This window comes from Panthera tigris, chromosome E1 (genome assembly GCF_018350195.1).
Source record: "Panthera tigris isolate Pti1 chromosome E1, P.tigris_Pti1_mat1.1, whole genome shotgun sequence".
Classification (NCBI taxonomy): domain Eukaryota; kingdom Metazoa; phylum Chordata; class Mammalia; order Carnivora; family Felidae; genus Panthera; species Panthera tigris.
The window spans coordinates 37225579-37244986 of record NC_056673.1 but is presented as its reverse complement, the minus strand read 5'-3'; the positions used below and the strand labels follow the sequence as shown (position 1 = coordinate 37244986).

General features: G+C 45.7%; 1 protein-coding gene across 1 annotated transcript in view; it reads left to right on the top strand.

The window, feature by feature from the left end:
* The first annotated feature begins 11711 nt into the window (after positions 1-11711).
* KPNB1 (karyopherin subunit beta 1) overlaps positions 11712-19408 on the top strand; it is a 28272-nt gene continuing 20575 nt past the window's right edge. The window contains exons 1-5 of the mRNA XM_042967186.1: positions 11712-12002; positions 12106-12164; positions 14350-14532; positions 17700-17900; positions 18839-18991. Of these exons, the coding sequence (XP_042823120.1) occupies positions 11963-12002; positions 12106-12164; positions 14350-14532; positions 17700-17900; positions 18839-18991 (636 nt within the window). The 5' untranslated portion in view covers positions 11712-11962. The remainder of the gene's footprint in view (positions 12003-12105; positions 12165-14349; positions 14533-17699; positions 17901-18838; positions 18992-19408) is intronic.

Here is a 19408-nt window from a genome sequence, read left to right as displayed (position 1 = left end):
TACCCAATAAGAAGGGACTGGTTATGATGCAGCCATTCAAACAACTTAGATTTTAGCAACATGGCAAAAATGCTTTGCTGTATCATGTTTTGTGAAAAAGGCAGAACAGAAAATTTTATTTTTATCATGTGTTTGCCTATGCAAATTCTGTAGGCAGATGGATAATGTCCAGCTTTTTTTTTTTTTTTAAGTGGGTTGATTTTTTTGTGTGTGTATATTTAAAAGCAGTAGATAGAGGGGTGCGTGGGTGGCTCAGTCGGTTAAGTGTCTGACTTCAGCTCAGGTCATGATCTCATGGTTCCTGAGTTCAAGCCCAGAATTGGCTCTCTGCTGTCAGCACAGAGCCTGCTTCAGATCTTCGGTCTTCCTTTCTGTCTGCCCCTCTCTCAAACACACACATTAAAAAAAAAAAATTTTTTTTTTAAAGCAGTGGAAAAATGGTTTAGAACCCAGAATCTCCACTGGATTGCCTGTTGCCTGAGTTCAAATTTGAGGTGTCACTTCCCTAGGTGACCTTGAGCTCTAACCTCTTGGAGCCTTAGTTTCTTGACTATAGAAAGGGCATAATAATAGTACTCATCTCCTAAGATTGTCATGAGGACTAAGTGAATACAGGTGAAGAGCTTAGAACAATAAAAATAGTAAGGACTTTATAAACGTTAGCTATTATTTTCATGAGACAATGATACTGTCTGGACAATAAAAATGTGCACTGGGACGCCTGGGTGGCTCAGTCGGTTGAGTGTCCAATTCTTTTTTTTCTTTTTAATGCTTCTTTATTTTTGAGAGAGCTAGAGACAGAGCGTGAGCAGGGGAGGGGCAGAGAGAGAGAGAGGGAGACACAGCATCCGAAGCAGACTCCAGGCTCCAAGCTGTCAGCACAGAGCCTGATGTGGGGCTTGAACTCATGAACCGTGAGATCACGACCTGAGCCGAAGTCGGACGCTTAACCGACCGAGCCACCCAGGTGACCAGGAATACAGGAATTTATAAGACATATACTCTGACCTCAGGAAGCTATAGCACTGTTTCTCAGTTGCCAGGGCGGCGCGGGGGGGGGGGGGGGGGGTTGCGGATGGAGTAGGGCGGTGGAGCAAGGAGCAATTTTTGCCACCAGGGACCATCAAGCAAAATATCCGGAGATATTTCTGATTGTCATGACTCAAGAAGGGTGTGCTACTGGCATCTAGTGGGTAAAAGCCAGGGATGTTGCTAAAAAATCCTGCGGTGCATAGGACGGTTCCCCCCCACCCAACAAATAATTATTAGGCTCAAAGTATCGGTAGTAACTGAGCAACTCTGAGTTAGGGCCCAACAGGGGAAAAAGATAGATATGTGCATACAAAATGTGCAAATGTGAGATAATAGGGAAAAACATGTTGTTGGTATCTGCCCCTGGTTCCCCACACAGAGCCCCCAAAACCCTCGTAAATGCCTAAGTGATGGGAGCACTAGTACCCTGTGGATGAGCTCACGGATGGAAGCTGGTGACCAGAAAGAGAAAGCCTTACATAAGAAGCAGCTTGGAATTTTCAGCCTTGGCCCCCTCCCCCTTCTCTAGCGGGAAGAGGGGCTGGAAATGGAGCTAATAATTGATCATGCCTACATGAGGAAACCTCTCTAGAAATCCCAATAGCAGGGGCTTTAGGGAGCTTCCACGTGGGTGAACACATCCATGACGCACAGGGACAGAAGCTCCTGCATTCAGGATCCTCCCAGACCTTGCCCTATGCATTTCTTCATCTGGCTGTTCATCGGTATCCTTTGTCGTAGCCTTTGATGAAGTGGCTAATGTATGCAATTCCCTGAGCTGTAATTGCAAAGTAATTGAACCGGAGAAGGGGACTGTGGGAACGAACCTTTGATTTGTAGCCAAACAGAAGTTGAGGGTAACCTGGGGACCTATCCTTACAATTGGCATCTAAGTAGGGTGGGGGCAGGCTCGTGGGACTGAGCCCTTAACCTGTGGGGTCTGACAGCGTCTCCAGTTAGCTAGTGTCAGAATGGAGTTCAACTGTAGGACACCCAGCTGGTGTCAGAGAATTGCTGGGGGGGGGGGGGGGAGCCCACATCTGCTGTCAGAAGTTTGTGAGTGTGGCAGTCATGTGGGAATAAAGGACACACGCAGGCAGAAAAGAGCTGGGTTTTCCCCCCAAACAACAAAGCAGATAATCAAAATTGAAGTACGTACTCAAATAAAGACAAGAACAGGAAGATTACAAGAGTCTGGGCCCAGAATGCAGGATTCCCCGGAACACCTGGCCAGGAAGAGAAGCCTCAGTGAGCTTCCGGATTTGTGACCCAGTGGGCATACTTCAATGATCTTCAATTTTTAGCTTATTCTATTGGTATTTCAAAAGCTTAAGTCAAAAGCTTTTAAAAGTTGAAAGGCTTCACTAACTTCTGCATTACATGATCAGTGTGAAAACCCATTCAGAGCCAGTCCAAATACATGCAGGTGATACTATTTTAAATTTATTTATTTTCGAGAGAGAGAAAGCACAAGTTGGGGAGGGGCAGAGAGAGAGAGAGGGAAAGAGAGAGAATTCCAAGCAGGCTCTGCATTGTCAGCGTGGAGCCCGATGTGGAGCCCAGGAACTGTGAGATCGTGATCTGAGCTGAAGCAGGATGCTTAACCGACCGAGCCACCCAGGTGCCCCCTACTATTTTTTAATGCAACCTGATAAAGAGTTGAGCCAATTTAGAAATCTTGAAAGTACATTTTTAGGTGGTGACAAAAAAAAAAAAAGTTACATGGTAATATTTTGGTCCTCGATTAAAACTGAACTATGTTGGGGAAAATATGCCAATGTTTTAGCAGTGGGTAGAATGTGGGATTACAGGTGGTTTTGCTTATCTTTCGATGCTTTTCAAAATTTCCCTAGTGAGGAGCATGTATTACTCTGGTAATCAAAAAAAGAACAAAAGGAAGGAACAAAGGAGGACTGACTAAATGAAAGGGGAAAGCGGTGGAGGCTGTCTGGTGCGGGTGTCCAGTGTGCCCACAGACACAGTAGGGGGCAGGGGTAAAACTGATTAAATAATTTGCTCCCCCTCCACCCTTCTCTGAGGCCCTTCCGACTCAGGGTTCACAAAGCTTCTACCTCTACATTCATGCTTTTCTCCTTCTTCCTTCCGTGTCTCCTATACTGAGTCCCTTTCTGCTTTGGTGGATGCGGGGCGGGGGGCGGGTGGCAGTGCAAAAAACCATCACCTATTTTCAGAAACTGTTTATAGAGGCTTGGTTGTGCCAGGTGCCACAGGGGCCGTGCCCATGGGCTTACACCTACTCCTTCAAACTTTCTCCCTACCCCTTATCCTCGATTTAAAAAAAACAAACAAACAAAACTAATTTGAAAGATTTTTTTTCTTTCTGATCAAAAATAAGTAACATCTGTTCACTGACGAAAAATTGGAATACACACAGAAGACTCAAAAAAGAACATAAAAATCATCTCTGGTACTACCATCCAGAGACATCCATTATTAACATCTGGTTTATACGTTCCCAGTCTTTTTCCTATTCATGGATACACAGACAGAACATGTGCTTCTCTTCTTTGAACAAAACCGGACATCTATATTCAATGTGCAAAAAAATATTCAGTGTGTTTATTGACATATATCATGCCTGTAGTCAAGTGCATAAAATGCACGAGTCTTAAAAGTGTACAGCTTGATGAATTTTTAATATAAATACCTATAATATGATAACTTGTTTTCTGTACTTGGCAATCTATTGTGAACATTGTCTACACGATTAGATGGTCTTCTACGGCATAATTAAAAAAAATTTAACATTTATTTCTTTTTTAGAGACAGAGAGAGACAGAGCATGAGCAGGGGAGGGTCAGAGAGAGAGGGCGACACAGAATCTGAAACAGGCTCCAGGCTCTGAGCTGTCAGCACAGAGCCCGTCGCAGGGCTCAAACTCCCAAACCGCGAGATCATGACCTGAGCCGAAGTTGGGCGCTTAACCGACTGAGCCACCCAGGCGCCCCCTACAGCATAATTTTTAATGGCTAACTACCAGTATAGCGGTCATCATACCAACATATAGCAGCTTGCTTAATCCATCTATCATTCTTAGAGATGTAGGTTGTTTCTATTTGTTATTCTTGTATCTGTTTCCTATTGCTACAAGCAGTGGCTTAAAGCAACACAAAGTATCTTCTTACCATTCTGGAAGGGAGAAGTCTCAAATGGGTCAGCAGGGCTGTTTTCTTCTAGAAGCTCTAGGAGAGAAGCTGCTCCTTGCCTCCTGCAGCTTCTAGAAGCTGCCAACGTTCCTTGGCTCATGGCCCATCATGCCAGCTTCTACTTCTGTCATCACGTCACCTTGCCTGGCTCATCCTCCTGCCTCCCTCCTGTAAGGACCTTTGTGATTAAACTGGGTCCACCCAGATAATCCAGGAAAATCTCCCCATCTCAAAATCTTTCATTTAATCACATGGACGAGGTCCCTTTTGCCACATGAATTAACACATTCTCGGGTTCCAGGGATTAGCATGGGGACATCGTTGGGGGAACATTATTCAGACTCTTACAACTATCAACAGTCCACTCACCCATTTCTTTTCCTACCTCTGGTGTTCCTTTTCTTCTCCCTCTTACTTTAGTGACTACTAGTTTGCAACCCCATTTCCATTCCCCAAATGTTTTGCTTTTGTCTTTATGCAACGTCCTTCAAGACATAATTTACTCTTAGGACCTCAATGATTGTTTCCGATCTACTGACTTCTAACCCCAAGCACCAGCCCTTCCCCAAAGTCCCAATCAAGAATGTCTAGTTTCCCTTGGGTATCTCCTCATGTTAAAAACTAAATGTTTTTAAAACTGGACTCGGGGCGCCTGGGTGGCTCAGTCAGTTGAGCATCCAACTTCGGCTCAGGTCATGATCTCGCGGTCTGTGAGTTCAAGCCCCGCATCAGGCTCTGTGCTGATGGCTCAGGGCCTGGAGCCTGCTTTGGATTCTGTGTCTCCCTCTCTCTGCCCCTCCCCTGCTCATGCTCTGTCTCTCTCTCTCTCTCTCTGTCAAAAATAAATAAACATTAAAAAAAATTTTAAAAACGAATGGTGTTTAAAAAACAAAACAAAACTGGACTCACGACCCCTGCTCCAACCTCTACCCCACCTTGCTACACCAACTCAGCTTCTATACCTGACCTTGGTTTGAAAATGACCCACTCTCGCTCAAGCTGGAGACATAGGGCTCAACCTCCATCTTTCCTCTCCTCTGTATCTAATAAGCTACTAAATCCCATCAATTACTTAGGGATTTAGCATTCTTCTAATAGGGCCACCTAATATCTTGACTGTTCTTGACTGTTGCTGGAGTGTGTAATCAGAAACCCTGTTCCCATCCAAATACAATGCTTGCAGGGATGAACTATCTTCTTCAGCAAGCCTTCTAAGACTGCCCCTTCCTAGGATACCATCTTTCCCCTCCCCCTCTCAAGGAAGTAACCCATAATTAAATATCCAATGTACATGTACGCTCAGCTTTTTCAAGCATTTTAAAATTTAATCTTTAAAGTATGGTTTTAATGTTTACAGAGGAGGCAATTGAGAGGCTAAGGAACTTCTACAACGTGATAGAGCTAGCAGGTGGCAGGACTTGAACCCCTCCCCCGCCCCGGTCTGATAGATTCCATTGCCAGACTTTCACTTCTGTTCCACAAGGCCTCCCTAGAGTTCATGCCAGTGGTTACAAAACATACCTGTTCATTAAAATCACCTAGGGAGGGGCACCTGGGTGGCTCAGTCGGTTAAGCGTCCGACTTCGGCTCAGGTCATGATCTCGCAGTTCGTGAGTTCGAGCCCCGTGTCAGGCTCTGTGCTGACAGCTCAGAGCCTGGGGCCTGTTTCAGACTCTGTGCCTCCCTCTCTCTCTCTGACCCTCCCCCGTTCATGCTCTGTCTCTCTCTGTCTCAAAAATAAATAAACGTTAAAAAAAATAAATAAATAAAATCACCTGGGGAACAGAATCTAAGGCCCCACACCAGAGCTACTAATACTATCTGAAGGTAGGGCCCCCAAATTCGATTTTTAAAAATTCTTATAGTCTTCATTTGACACATATCATTTATTACTTATTACTAATTAGTATATTTATTTTTTTTAAGTTTATTTATTTTTGAGAAAGAGAGAGAGAGAGACAGAGCATGAGCAGTGGAGGGGCAGAGAGAGAGGGAGACACAGAACTGGAGGCAGGCTCCAGGCTCTGAGCTGTCAGCACAGAGCCCGACACGGGGCTTGAACTCACGAACTGTGAGATCGTGACCTGAGCTGAAGTCAGAAGACTAACCGACTGAACCACCCAGGCACCCCTATTTTTTTTTTTTTTTAATATTTGTTTATTTAAGTAATCTCTACACCCAACATAAGGCTCAAACCCATGGCACCAAGATCAAGAGTCACACGCTCTATTGGCTGAGCCAGCCAGGGACCCCACTAGTATGTTTAAAATACATGTTTTGTTCTTTGAACCAGGATAGAAGTGCTGCACTATTTATCTTGGTGACCCATCTGGTACCTTAATAGAGCAGGCACTCAAAGTATTTGTTGGTTGCTTAAATGCTAACCTGAGGTGCGTGGTGAGCTATACTGTTACAAGAGTTCTGAGAATAAATATACCAATAACAATAATAACAGCTAGCACTTACTAAACCCTCTTTATATGCCAGGCCCTCACTGTTCTAAAAATGTACACGTATCTACTTCCTAGGACTTTTCAATAACTCTAGGAGGCAAGATCAGAACACAACCCGCGGGGCCCCTTGTTCAAAAATCATTAAGAATTTCACATGGTGACAACAGAGCATTAAACCAAGTGAGGGGCCAGACATTGTAAGCGCCTGTGTGACTGTACAGGTCTCACGCCCACGGCTAAGACTCTTACGCCCATTTTACAGGTGAGGAGACCGAGGCACAGAGGTCTCAAGTAAACATTCCCAAGATCACTAAGCAGAGAGAGCAACCTTAGCTAGGGAAGGCTTCCTTGCACCCTCTAATCCTCTCCAACCCTCCAAGGTTTGGCTCAAATCCTCCCTTGTCTACTAAGCGTTCTCATAACTAAGCCAGGAAACACATCTCTCTTCCTTCTCTGAGACTTTAGCTCCATACAGTTCTTATGGCCATTTTCATAGTCCCATGTTAAACTTGAAATGCCCAGGGGAGGGGAGCCCCAAAATTAATGTAGTCCAATGAACAAATTAACAAGAGTACCACCTTGAAGACAGAGAGGGACGAAGAGGGAATTCCAGGTGGGGGACAGGCCTGGGACAGTGATGAGCTACTTCTGCAGGATACAGTGACATGGTTGGCTTGATTGGACCAAAGGTAACGCATGCGGTCCAGTATGAGTAACACTGGAAAAGAGGGTGAGGTAAGTTATAAAGCACGTTGTAACACAACTAGACAGTCACTTCTCACAGGCCAGAAGAACATGTTGCATGCTTAGTTATGCTTCATCCATTTCGTAAATATTTGAGCACCTACCACGGTATGAGACACAACTTTAAGCAACAAACAAGACAGACATGATCCCTGCTCTTGTGGAACACGCATTCTGGCGGGGGTGGGGTCAGATAGCAGCAACAGATCATTCCGGGTATCGAGAAGTTCTGAAGATAATCAAGTAGGGTCCTGTCACAACGAGTATCTTGGAAACTACCTGAGATGGGGTGATCAAGGAACGCCTCTCTGAAGAAGTGACATCTGAACTGAGAAGAACATGAAGGAACGACCGGGGGAGAGTGACCCAGGCAGAAGGACAGCAAATGCCAAGGTCCTGAGACTCGCAGATCAAGGTGTGTCCAAAGAACCACAAGAAGGCTAGAGCCTAGTGAGCAAAGGGCCCGGCCACAGGAAACAAGAGAGGTGTTTTATGATAATAGTATTTCTGCCCTGCTTTTCCATGAAAATGATCTCTTTTCTAAAGTACTTGGAAGAAGTGTGATGTGGCAAGTCAGGAAGATGGCAATAATATTTTGCCCCATTACTAAGCAGGGGGCACTCAGTTCTCCAGGGGTTGTACTCACCTCTGTTCTTTCTCAGTGCTGAGGAAGCCACGGTTTGACCCCTCTGAGGTCAGTTAGCTTTGCTCAGGAGGAAAGGGCATCAGGCCACAGCCTGACTGCTTCTCCCCCTGCAGCCAGTCTTCTCACCCACAGGCACCATGGGCTGCGTGACTGGGTGGGGACACGCCAGCAGGTCTGTCCCTTCACGAACACACTTGCTTCAAAGACGCCGGTTAGCGTCTCCTGGCACAAGACACTTGCAACGAGCACTTTGAGGAGAGGTTCCCATTTATGTTCAAAATCGCACAGATTCCCCCCATTTCACGGATCCAAGAGGTTAAGTAACGTGTTCAAGAGCGCACGGCAGGAAGTGGCAGAGTAAGACGAAAACCCAGTTCTCTTTAATTTCAGAATTTGTCCATCGGACGTGAATATTCCTGGCGTTCAAATGGTTACACAGAATAACATATTAAAACCTGCGGACACCAAGTACAGCTCAAGAAATACAACTCGAATGGGGTGCTTGGGTGGCTCAGTCAGTTAAGCATCTGACTTTGGCTCAGGTCACGATCTTGCAATCTGTGAGTTCGAGCCCTGCGCTGGGCTCTGTGCTGACAGCTCAGAACACGGAGCCCACTTCGGATTCTGTGTCTGCGTCTCCCTCTGCCCCTCCCCAACTCATGCTCTGTCTCTGTCTCTCTCAAAAATAAATAAACGTTAAAAAGGAAGGAAGGAAGAACGAAGGAAGGAAGGAAGGAAGGAAGGAAGGAAGGAAGGAAGGAAACTTGAAGCCCCTGTGTACCTCTCCATTCTACCAGACCACATGGCCTCCGATTTCTCCTACTTGGGAAACACTGCAGATGCCATCACATCATCATCCATTCCCTAGTGTAAGCCAGAAGTCAAGTAGGCACCAGTGCTCCCTCCCTCTTCTTCCAATCAATTACCAAGTTCAATTAATCTTGATATCTATTCCTATTTCCACTACAACCTCCCTTTCTCGCTTCTACATATATCATCTCTTATCTGGATTATGGCCATGGCCTCCTAACTGGTCTCCCTGCATCTCCTCTCCCCTCCTTCCAGTCTAATCTCCACATTATAACCACTGATTTTAAGACCTTAAAACAGCTGCTTTTGCTCTTAGAATACAAACAAAATCATACGCATGGCACACAATGTCTCATATGCTTTTTCCTTTACTCAACACTCCCAACTTTATCTCAATCCCTTGCTCTCTGTGCTCTGGGGGTGTTGGCCTTCTTGCAGTTCCTTATAATGCCCGTGCTCCTTCCTTTCACAGGGCCTTTGCACATGCTGTTCCTCCCTTCTCCATCTGAGTAACTCTTCTCTTTCTCAGGTAAGCTTTCCCTGAGCCTCTAACTGGATCACTCTTCCAACTTTACATTTGTTTATGAGATTCATTAATTAAAGTCTTTCTTTCCTAATAAGCCAAAGACCAAGAACCGCTTGCTTAATACAAAATAATGCTTAATAGGTAATAGCCAATGCATATATAACATATATAACAGGCCAAGCAGGGTTCCTAGCATTTCACATGTATTAACTCACTTAAGATCTCCCAAAAAACCTATATGAAGTAGGTACAACGATTAGCCCCATTTTACATATAAGCAAAGTAAGTCACATAGGCGAAAATGTGGCACTGCGGGGAATATGAACGCAGCACGAAGTTTCTGGAGTCTGTGTGCTAAACTCTCATGTTATGGTGCCTCACTAGCATTTGCTGAATGCAGGATAGTGTGGAGTGCTTTCGATAGGGACTAGACAGCGCCATCAGTAACCTTAGTTCAATTTAAAAAATTATTTCACTTGGGTTTTGGTAAGGATCTTACCAAACGACTGGAACTTTGCAGCAAAACGTGTAGCTTCCCAGCATTTTATTCCAGCTACTTTAAAAATGTGTTTGCCCTCACTGGTATTATCATATTGAGCAAACTGCCGGAGGGCAGGAGAAAGTTGGATTGGAGTGAGGCAAAACTGTGGATCATTTGCAGTATGGATAATCCACAGAAGGACAACTCAAAGGATTTTCATGCACGTTGTCTTACTTAACCTCCACTGACTCCTAATAAAGTTACACACACAGTACAGTTCTCCTTCAGTTAACAGATAAAGCAAAGGCTGGGGCCAGGTGGGCTGCTAAGCCATAGGAAACCAACCAGTCACAGGATGGGGTGACTGGTTGGTTTCACACTTTCAGCTTCTGAACTGCAAAGATAGCTCTAGCAGAGAAAGACCTCTTCTTTTAGGGATTAAAGGTAGCTAACCAACCTTCCCTAATTCTAGGGTGGAACCTCTCAGGAAGGATAGAGTTCCTCCTAGGTTTTCCCAGTTTGGCTAGAGTAGGGTAATTATTCTGCAAGCTCAAGCTATATGGTAAAGAGCTCCACAAACTAGCTACATCCAATGAACCCCAACTCAATATGGTGAAAATGTAGTAATTCAGGAAATTCTTCACCAGGAGTCAGTGTATGCACGTTTTCTTTATGTGCATTTGCTACAGAAAGGGTTTCATTAGTTTCTTGCAGGATTTGAACTAAAAAAGGCTAAGAACTACAATCCTTTATGCCTGCAAATACATTCTTTCTGGTTCAAGAGTGTGCGTTTATAGGGGTACCTTCCCAGGTTAAAACACCTGGTAGCTAAGGATAAGGGCATCCAAATGCCCACCCCACCTTAGTTAGGCCTCAAAACCTATACATAAGGCTAAGGGAACTGGATTAGCATTCACCTCCTGGAAGGGGAGGCTGCGTGTAAGGCCAATGGCAGTCAGGAGCGCTTATGGTCAGTCCCCAGCAGGCCACTAACCGGCTGCGTAATCTTGGACACGTTGCATACCCTCTCTGGGCTTCAGTTTCCACATCTGCAAACTGGAAGTTGAGCTGCATGGTCTTCAAGGTCCTTCCCAGCTGAGAGCCTGGTACCAAGTAGGCCTGGCCAAGAAAGCAGCTTCCTGTGGGCGCGGTGCAGGGCTTTAACGGTCCCCCCCGCCTCCCCCGCTAGGGCCCGCGAAACCCTCCTCGACACGCCCCTTGGAGTGACGGCGCTTTCCCAACCGCAGCCCGAACATGGCTCCGCCCCTTCCCGGGGGCGTCCCATCGTGCCCCGCGCCGGGCTCCTAAAGCAGCGGGGCGCCTCCCGCCTTTCCGCGGCCCCGACCCCGAACTCCTCTCCCCAGTTCTCCCGGGCGCCCTATCCTATCAACGTCTCGTGTCCCAGCCAATCACGCGGGCCAAGAGTCTCGCCTTTGGTCCACCCTCCTCCCAGCGCTCAGCCGGTCTGAGCTCAAGGCCTTTACCAGGCCAACCCAATCAGCGGCTGGCTCTCGCCTGCCCCACCCCAATTTCCCTCTCTTCAGCCAACCCGCGCGCCTCATTCCGCTGCCCGCCCAGCCAACCCGGGTCTTGAAACCAGCAGGCGAATGGGCGCAGGGCGGCCCTTCAACGCTGACCGCCTGGCCAATTGGGGATTCCGCGTGGCCAGGAGGGCAGCCAATCAACATGGAGCGCGGTGCCGCCGCGGAGAGGTCCGGCCCGAATATCCCTCCGCCTTCCTCCCTCCCTCTCTCTCCCTCCCTGCGAGCCGCCGTTCACTTACTGCCTCCCTTCCTTCTTTCTCCCTCCGCCACCCGAGCACCAGCCGCGCTCTGAGCTACCCCCGGGGTCCCTCCCCCGCCGCCAGAGGAGCAGCTGCCGCCGCCGCCAGCAGCAAATTAGGAGGGAGGAAGGAAGGAAAGGAGGAAGGAAAGGGAGCCGGGGCGACTACCAAGAGGGAGCCGGTGAATGGGCTTGTGGTGACCCCCGCCCCCCACCCCACCCTCCCTTCCCACCCGACCCCCAACCCCCATCCCCAGTTAGAGCCGCCGCCCGAGAGGCCGGACCGTCATCTTAGGAGGAATCCCCGCCACCACCTCCGCCATGGAGCTGATCACCATCCTCGAGAAGACCGTGTCTCCCGGTAGGACGCGGGGGCCGGGGGTCGGGCTGAGGTGACCGGGTGGGGGGAGGGGAAACCCTGGCCCCTCTGACCCTGTCCCCTTCCCGCTTTCCTTCCCCCCCAGATCGGCTGGAACTGGAAGCGGCGCAGAAGTTCTTGGAGCGTGCGGCCGTGGAAAACCTGGTGCGTGCCACCCCGCCGTCCCCCATCCCGCCGTCCACCCATCCCCTGCGTGCGGGCCTTCCCGCCCTCCCGGAGGCCCAGGCCTCGGGAACCCACCCCGCCCCATTCCGTCCCCCTCCCCCCCCGTCCAACCTAACCCCGCCGTCGGGAAGCCGGTGGGTGTGTCCCGCCCCGGGCCCCGGCAGCTGGCCAATGGCGCGGCGCGCCGGGGTGACTGCCGCCCAATCGCCGCGCGGCCTGAGGGCGGCGGTGCAGCGGGAGGGAGAAAGAGGGAGGGAAGGGAAGTTAGGTTGCGCGGCGCTGCGTGTTCAGCAAGGGTGGGGGTGGGGGAGCCGGGCCTAGGGGCCATGTGGAAGATCGGAGCCCAGCTGCCCGCCCTGCTCTGACCCGGGCCGGCTTCTCCTTCCAGTCCCGTGCCCCCTATGATTCTCTCCACCTACTTCCCAGAGTCTACCCTTTCCTATGTCCCTTGGTTGTGTGCTCATGGCCAGGCCTGGTACCCGAATACCTCCTAACCCGTTCCGGCAATGTTTCTCCCTTTTCTGCCTGGTTATTCCTCCATGGGTTATTTAGTTTTGGGTTCGGAGGGGGTTGGGGGTTTTGGGTTTTTTTGGTTTTACTTCGATCGGTAGAGACTGATCTGTATCCATACAGCGGGCTGAGGCTCATCCTTGATCGGGCCTGTTTCCAGATGAAATCACAGAGGAAAGTTCCTCATTTTAATATTTTCAAGTTTAAAGGGTATAGAAAAAATGAAGATGAGTCCACTAGACTGGATCTCTGCATAAAAAACGTGTGATGGATGGGGTTGAAACAGCCTCTGTGGCAGTAACGATTCTCTTTGATGTCCCTCTTACTGGGGGGGATGGGGAGCAGGTGGAAAGGTAGTTGATACTTGACATCTTTTAAAGGTAATAGAAAATAAGCCTAAATAACGCCATAACCAAATGTGTTCCTTTGTTGTTCAGACAAAATATAAGCAAAAAAAGTGACGAGGCTTATTTTATACAAACTGTCTTAAATCCCCCCCCTTATGTGCTAGTTTTTACTACTCTTTTTATCCTTAAATTTTTCATAGAAAGGGTTTTTTTCAGTAGTCAAGACCAGTAATAATACGTCCATTTGGGGTATGTTCCTGTTTCTGCCTCTGCTAATTGATAAGCGTTTTGTCTTATTCCTAACATTTTATTTCCGACATTCCTAATATTTTTTAGTGGTATATAATTAATAAAACCTTTAAGAATTATCTTCTGCTGTGACTGCAGAACTTGTTAGTGGTAAGAAATTGTCTGCTTTGGTTTTTCCTATTGGAAAACTTTTCCAATTGGACAGAGCTCTCTGTAGGGAAGAGGAGTGTGTCTTAAAATTTGTAAACAGGGAGTAGTTTAGGGGTCCTATGCGTTACAGAAGATTGAGTACGCTTTTCAGAAATGCACTATGTTTGGTGGACAGCTCAAGTCCAAAATATATAGGAGCCTTTCGTGTGTTAACTGTTGACTCTTAAACATAAAATCATTTTTCTTGGCAAATTTGCCTTGACATTTTCATCTTTCAGTTTTCTCCTGTTTCCAAATATTGTGAGATTTTCCAAGTTGTCTTTTTTCATTGTTCCCCTCTTGCTGAGCACTTCAAGCTATAAAACAGAGGACTAGCCTTCTAAATCTGTGTTTTAGGTTTTTAAGTATTTACCTCTGTTATACAAGATTACCTGCCTATGTGAGATCAAAAGCCACCCTGAATATTCATCTTGGACTAAGATTTTTTTTTTTTTTTTTTGATTTAGAGAGACAATTTTACTTTCTACCCTGTCCTAACATATTGGTTCATTTAATAAGTGTTTATTGAGTATCAGGCATTATTACCTAGAAGAATCCTTTGACTACTAGACTGTCAAACTTATTTTTTTCTGGGAGACCTAATAGGAAGATTCGGGCAGTAAGAATTATGTTGGTAGGAAAATCTGTACTCTTGTTAAGTGCTGAGTCTGCAAGGGAAGATGGATGACTTCCTTGTGTACCATATAACATTTTTATAGAAATCTTGAAGTAGTATTGTAGCATTTTCTGAGACGTGATATGTCCTGAAAAACTTAAGTTTCCCCCAGCGTTGTGGTGCTCTGGAAGCTATCCTCAATCGGTGAAATTCCCCAGAGATTTTCATTCACACATGCATCTTCTCTTAATAGCCCACTTTCCTTGTGGAACTGTCCAGAGTGCTGGCAAATCCAGGAAACAGTCAGGTTGCCAGAGTTGCAGCTGGTCTACAAATCAAGAACTCTTTGACATCTAAAGACCCAGATATCAAGGCACAATATCAGCAGAGGTGGCTTGCAATTGATGCTAATGCTCGACGGGAAGTCAAGAATTATGTAAGTAACTTCATTTCCTTTTGGTCGTGTTAGCCCTTGGGAACAAGAAACATCCCTTCACCCCCACCCCATCCTTTCCTCCTGGACCCCCTGCAAGAAACATCTTGATCAGTTCTGTCGTTTACATAGGATGGAGCTGACAGTGTAATAGGTTTCTGAGATCTAAGCCTCACTTAAAGATAAAAATTGTATGTGATTAAAATTTCCTTTCTCAGTTCAGCTTGTCTGTACTGTGCCATCATTTCCCATTAATGAATGCATTGGAATTTTTTTCAGAACTAAGGTAAACTGTAGCGGTTTGGGGAACTTGCATTAGATGCCACAACTTGTAGAATCTGTGAATTGACATAGTATATGAATTGGTGGTTCCTAAACTTGAACTATCTGAATCACTTAGGAATGTATAACAGTAGTATATTTCCAAGCTCCCTCCAGAGATTCTGTTTTGGAGTTAGGCTTGAGTATTTTGTAAATATTCCTGTCTTCCAACATGATTTTTTTTTTTCACAGCCAGCCCCTGCTCTTGTTGAAGTTCTGCTGTAGATAATTCTCATTGTTTGGTGATATAAGGCATGACACAGTGTGGGGTTCAAAGGGGAACTAAATGGTGTCCTGGGCCTTTCAAGCCCAAAGAATTGGCAAAATAAGAATATGATGTTAATGATGCTTTTATCTACTTAGCAAATTAGGAAAACTTCCTTAAGAAACATCTGGCCTTTAATCAGGGTGTTCAAAGAGTGGACTGATGAGGTTTGAGGAAAGTAGGATGTCCCTTGCATCATGGAGTTCTTGTGACTTTGTTGTTGAATTAAAATCCATAATTCTAGCTGCAGCGAAACATTCAAAATATACGGCCAGATGTCCTCCCCACCCACCCTACTTAATGAGGTTCTTAGTGGTCTGTCTTAATGTGGATAAGGCACCAAAAACGGTAAGTCAAGCAGTTGGTCCTTGGTATTTAGGGGGAAACCGGTGGGGGGGGGGGGGGGGCGGGATTCCTAAATGTGTGCTTGTACATGTCATGGTTCTACACATCATATTTACTGTTTCCTGGTTTTAGGTGTCAGCATTAGGTAAATATGTGCCCCTTGAGGCAATGAGCTCTCTTTCAAGTTATATATCCCTTCCCTCTCCAGTCTTACACGAAGGTACTTATGACTGGGAACTAGATTATGAAAGCCAATTTATTTTGAATCTTTTTTGGAATATGTAGAGCTATTTCTATCCACATTGGGTCTGCTTATGTAATAACATTATAATCTTCCCTTCAGTAATTTGATACAAATGAAGCTCATTCATCAGTCACTGGAAATCTTGGTGCGTGTAGTGCCCATTCAGTTTCTCTTCTTCCTTGAATTACGCAGTAGTAAATGAGAGGAGACCTGATTAGAACTGTAATTGACTCTTTTTGGCACATCACTCCTTTAACACTTTTTTAAATTTGGGTGAATTTTGTATATGCGTTGTTGAACCCTTCTGCATGGAAAAAAAAGACCAGCTGATAGGGCCTTTTTTCCCTTTTGTAGCACCTCTGGTAATTAGTACTTTCTCAGTGTTGATGGTTATTTCTTTTTTGAAATGTGGGTCTTGGACACAGTTGAGAGCTACTTCGTTATTCTTCTTATTTCTGATAATGAATATAATCATTAGGATTACCCCAGGTCAAAAAAAAAAAAAATTTCTGTACTTAGGAGTTGGACATTTGTGACCCCTAAATCACCTCAAGTAGTATTAATTAAGAGTTTTCCAGAAGCAATTTAAAGGAGAAAAGATAAAGTTACAATGGGATTCGGTGCTCTCTGCATCTGTACTAGGAGACGGTGTGGCATAGTGGAAAGGCACCTTGAACTGGAACTCTTAGTCGGACTTGGGTTGATACCTGTTCGGCCCCTGCTGTTTTGGACCGGTCGTCTCATCCCCACTCGCCCACTCCATGTCTTCGGTGTGCAGTTTTTCGGCGTGCCATTCCAGCTCTGGTAACCCTAGAGAGCAAAGCCTTCCTTTAGAATCAATCAGAACAGTTTGTTACTGGGCAGAGCTGTTGGCAGTGGGGATAGGGGATGATATACTGTATAGGGGAAGGATGGGGAGTTCATTATTATTAGCTACAAAGCAGGATACTAAGTGACCTGACCCAGTCAGCAGAGCTGGCCTGAATATCTGGCAGCTAGTCTTTGTCCTGTGTTCATGCCAGGAACAGTTAACTGTTTGCCTTTTGAGTGCACTGGTGATTCTTAGTGAGTTCATTGACTGAATTAGCTGATTGTGGTAATGATTAACTCTGGGTCAGTTGTGGCTTCATCCTTTATCTGTACCTGTGCCTTTACTCTTTACATAAATCCTTGTATGATTATCATTTCAAAGAAGACCAGTTTAATGATAAGCAGATCTCCTTTTAATTGGTGTATCTAACTAGTTCTTGGTATCTGTTGAAAGCGGAGAGAAGAGTTCTCTGATTCTTGGGCAAACAAAACAAATCCTTCTAGATTGGAAGTTAAAGAAGGACTCATTCTTAGGTGTTGGTAACATCATTAACTTTGTGTCTGCGCTTAGTGATGTTCCCTGACCAAGGCCTTTCTATGAAAGTCATCCGGGTGCTAAATTGTCAATGACCAGAGGGAAGAGGCTATGTTCCATGTTTCATGAGTGGGAAGATCTCTTCCCTGAATCAGGCTAGACCATCATCTACAGTGAATCAGACCCATTTGAATGCCCCAGAGTTAGCCTCATTCTAAAACCCCCCATTTTGTGTCCACAAAATTAGGCCGTGAGCATCCTCCCATTGTACCACCAACAAGGAGCCTGGAAGGTGAATTTTGTCATCCCTTGCCTTCTAACGTTGTCTCCCTTCTGACTGTTGTTTTCTTACGTTGCATTGAACGTTGACGTGAGGTGTCTGTCTGGCTTTGGAGAATTCCATTTAGAAGCAGGGGGTGGTTAGTTTTGTTTCTAGGCTCTGGGACAATGTTGATTATGCAGGTATTAGTACTGAGGCTGGTTTTGTTTTTGTATTTTGACAGCTGACTATACCACTTAGGCCTTTTCTACTTTCGCATGTTGCAGAAAATTGAGACTGATATAAGAGGTTTGGCGGTAGGCAAAATGTGTTCAAATATTATTAGAAATTGATATCTTTCATCTTGTTTTGTGTGTGTGTGTGTGTGCAGGTTTTGCAGACTTTGGGCACAGAAACTTACCGGCCTAGTTCTGCCTCACAATGTGTGGCTGGTATTGCTTGTGCGGAGATCCCAGTGAACCAATGGCCAGAGCTCATTCCTCAGCTGGTGGCCAATGTCACAAACCCCAACAGCACAGAGCACATGAAAGAGTCGACATTGGAAGCTATTGGTTACATTTGCCAAGATATAGTAAGTACTGCCTTCTGTATCTAACATACATAGCTCTGATTCCCCCGGTTGTCCCATGCATGGTACTACGATTGTTCTTTATCATACGATGGAGGAAACCAAGCTACTACAGAGTGTTTTTGCAAGTAGGACTGCTTTTTTGTAATCTAGACTTCTATATTTGGATAGCTGGCTTATCCTCATATTGCTAATCATGCCCTAACGTAAAGAGACTTGAGGGTCGCAAACTCAAAAGTAGAAATCTGTATGCTTGGAGAGGTATAGATTCTAGACTCTTAAAGGAAGATATTCTCTGCCTTAGAACATCCCTGACCTGGATCCCTTTCTCAAGATCCTCAGTGTACCAAGGATGCTGTGTTATTTTTCTTCATTTATTTTTTTTTTTACAGAAACAGTTTGCCAACCCTTGCTGTAGTTGGCTTAGCCACCATAGGCACAGCATAGTTTGTGAAATGCAGCCCTCCTGGGACTCTGGCTGCTGCTGAGGTTACCACCCTTGGTGTCTGTTTTCATATACAGACTTGATGAAGCAAAGACGTCCACAGCACTTTACCTGGACTTAGACTGCCTAGATGGTGTGCCTAGGTATTGATCCTTGGTCCTCAGAAGCTTTACTTCAGTCGGTACAGATAGACTAGAAAAAACACCAGCCTGCCATTTCCCTTTCACAAGAGGGGGAAGAAAAAGTCAGCATTACCTCATGTCCAGAGTCATCGTGCTAAGAAATCAGATGAAGTTGATGAGTTTAACTTGTTTCAGATTGATTTTGGACGACTAGACCTTGGGATATTTTGCAGGTGATTTGTCCCTAAATGGAAATGTGTGGAAAGAGATCAGAGAAAGTCATGATACTCACTCGAGTGATTTCACAGTTAAAAGGACTGCTGATTAGTCATGAGCTCATTATTTTACTCACTGCGCTTCTCTGCTCGTTTCAGGACCCAGAGCAGCTACAGGATAAATCCAATGAGATTCTGACTGCCATAATCCAGGGGATGAGGAAAGAGGAGCCCAGTAATAATGTGAAGCTGGCGGCTACTAATGCACTCCTGAACTCATTGGAGTTCACCAAAGCAAACTTTGACAAAGAGGTGAGTCTCTTTCGACAAAAAGGTTTAGAAGGTGCGGAGTAACAATTAAATGAAAGGGCTTTTGGTTTGGTTTGGTTTGGTTTGGTTTTAAGTTTTGTGATTTAGTGCACTACTAGGTGCACTCATTTCCATTCAAGATTTGTGTTATGTAAGAAATGGTCTTGGAGTAGGTGTTTGCCTTTTTTCATGAGGCTTTGGGGAAAATGTGATCTGAAGTGTTTCTAAGCTTAGGTTTTTCCTTCTGCAGATCAAAATGTGGATGTGCTCTGAGATTTTAAAAATACGACAGAAGTTGTAGAGCTTACTTCAAAAGGGCGGGGGGCACCTGGGTGGCTCAGTGGGTTGAGCATCTGACTTAATTTCAGCTCTGGTCATGATCCCAGGTCGTAGGATAGAGTCCTGTGGCGTCTCTGTGCT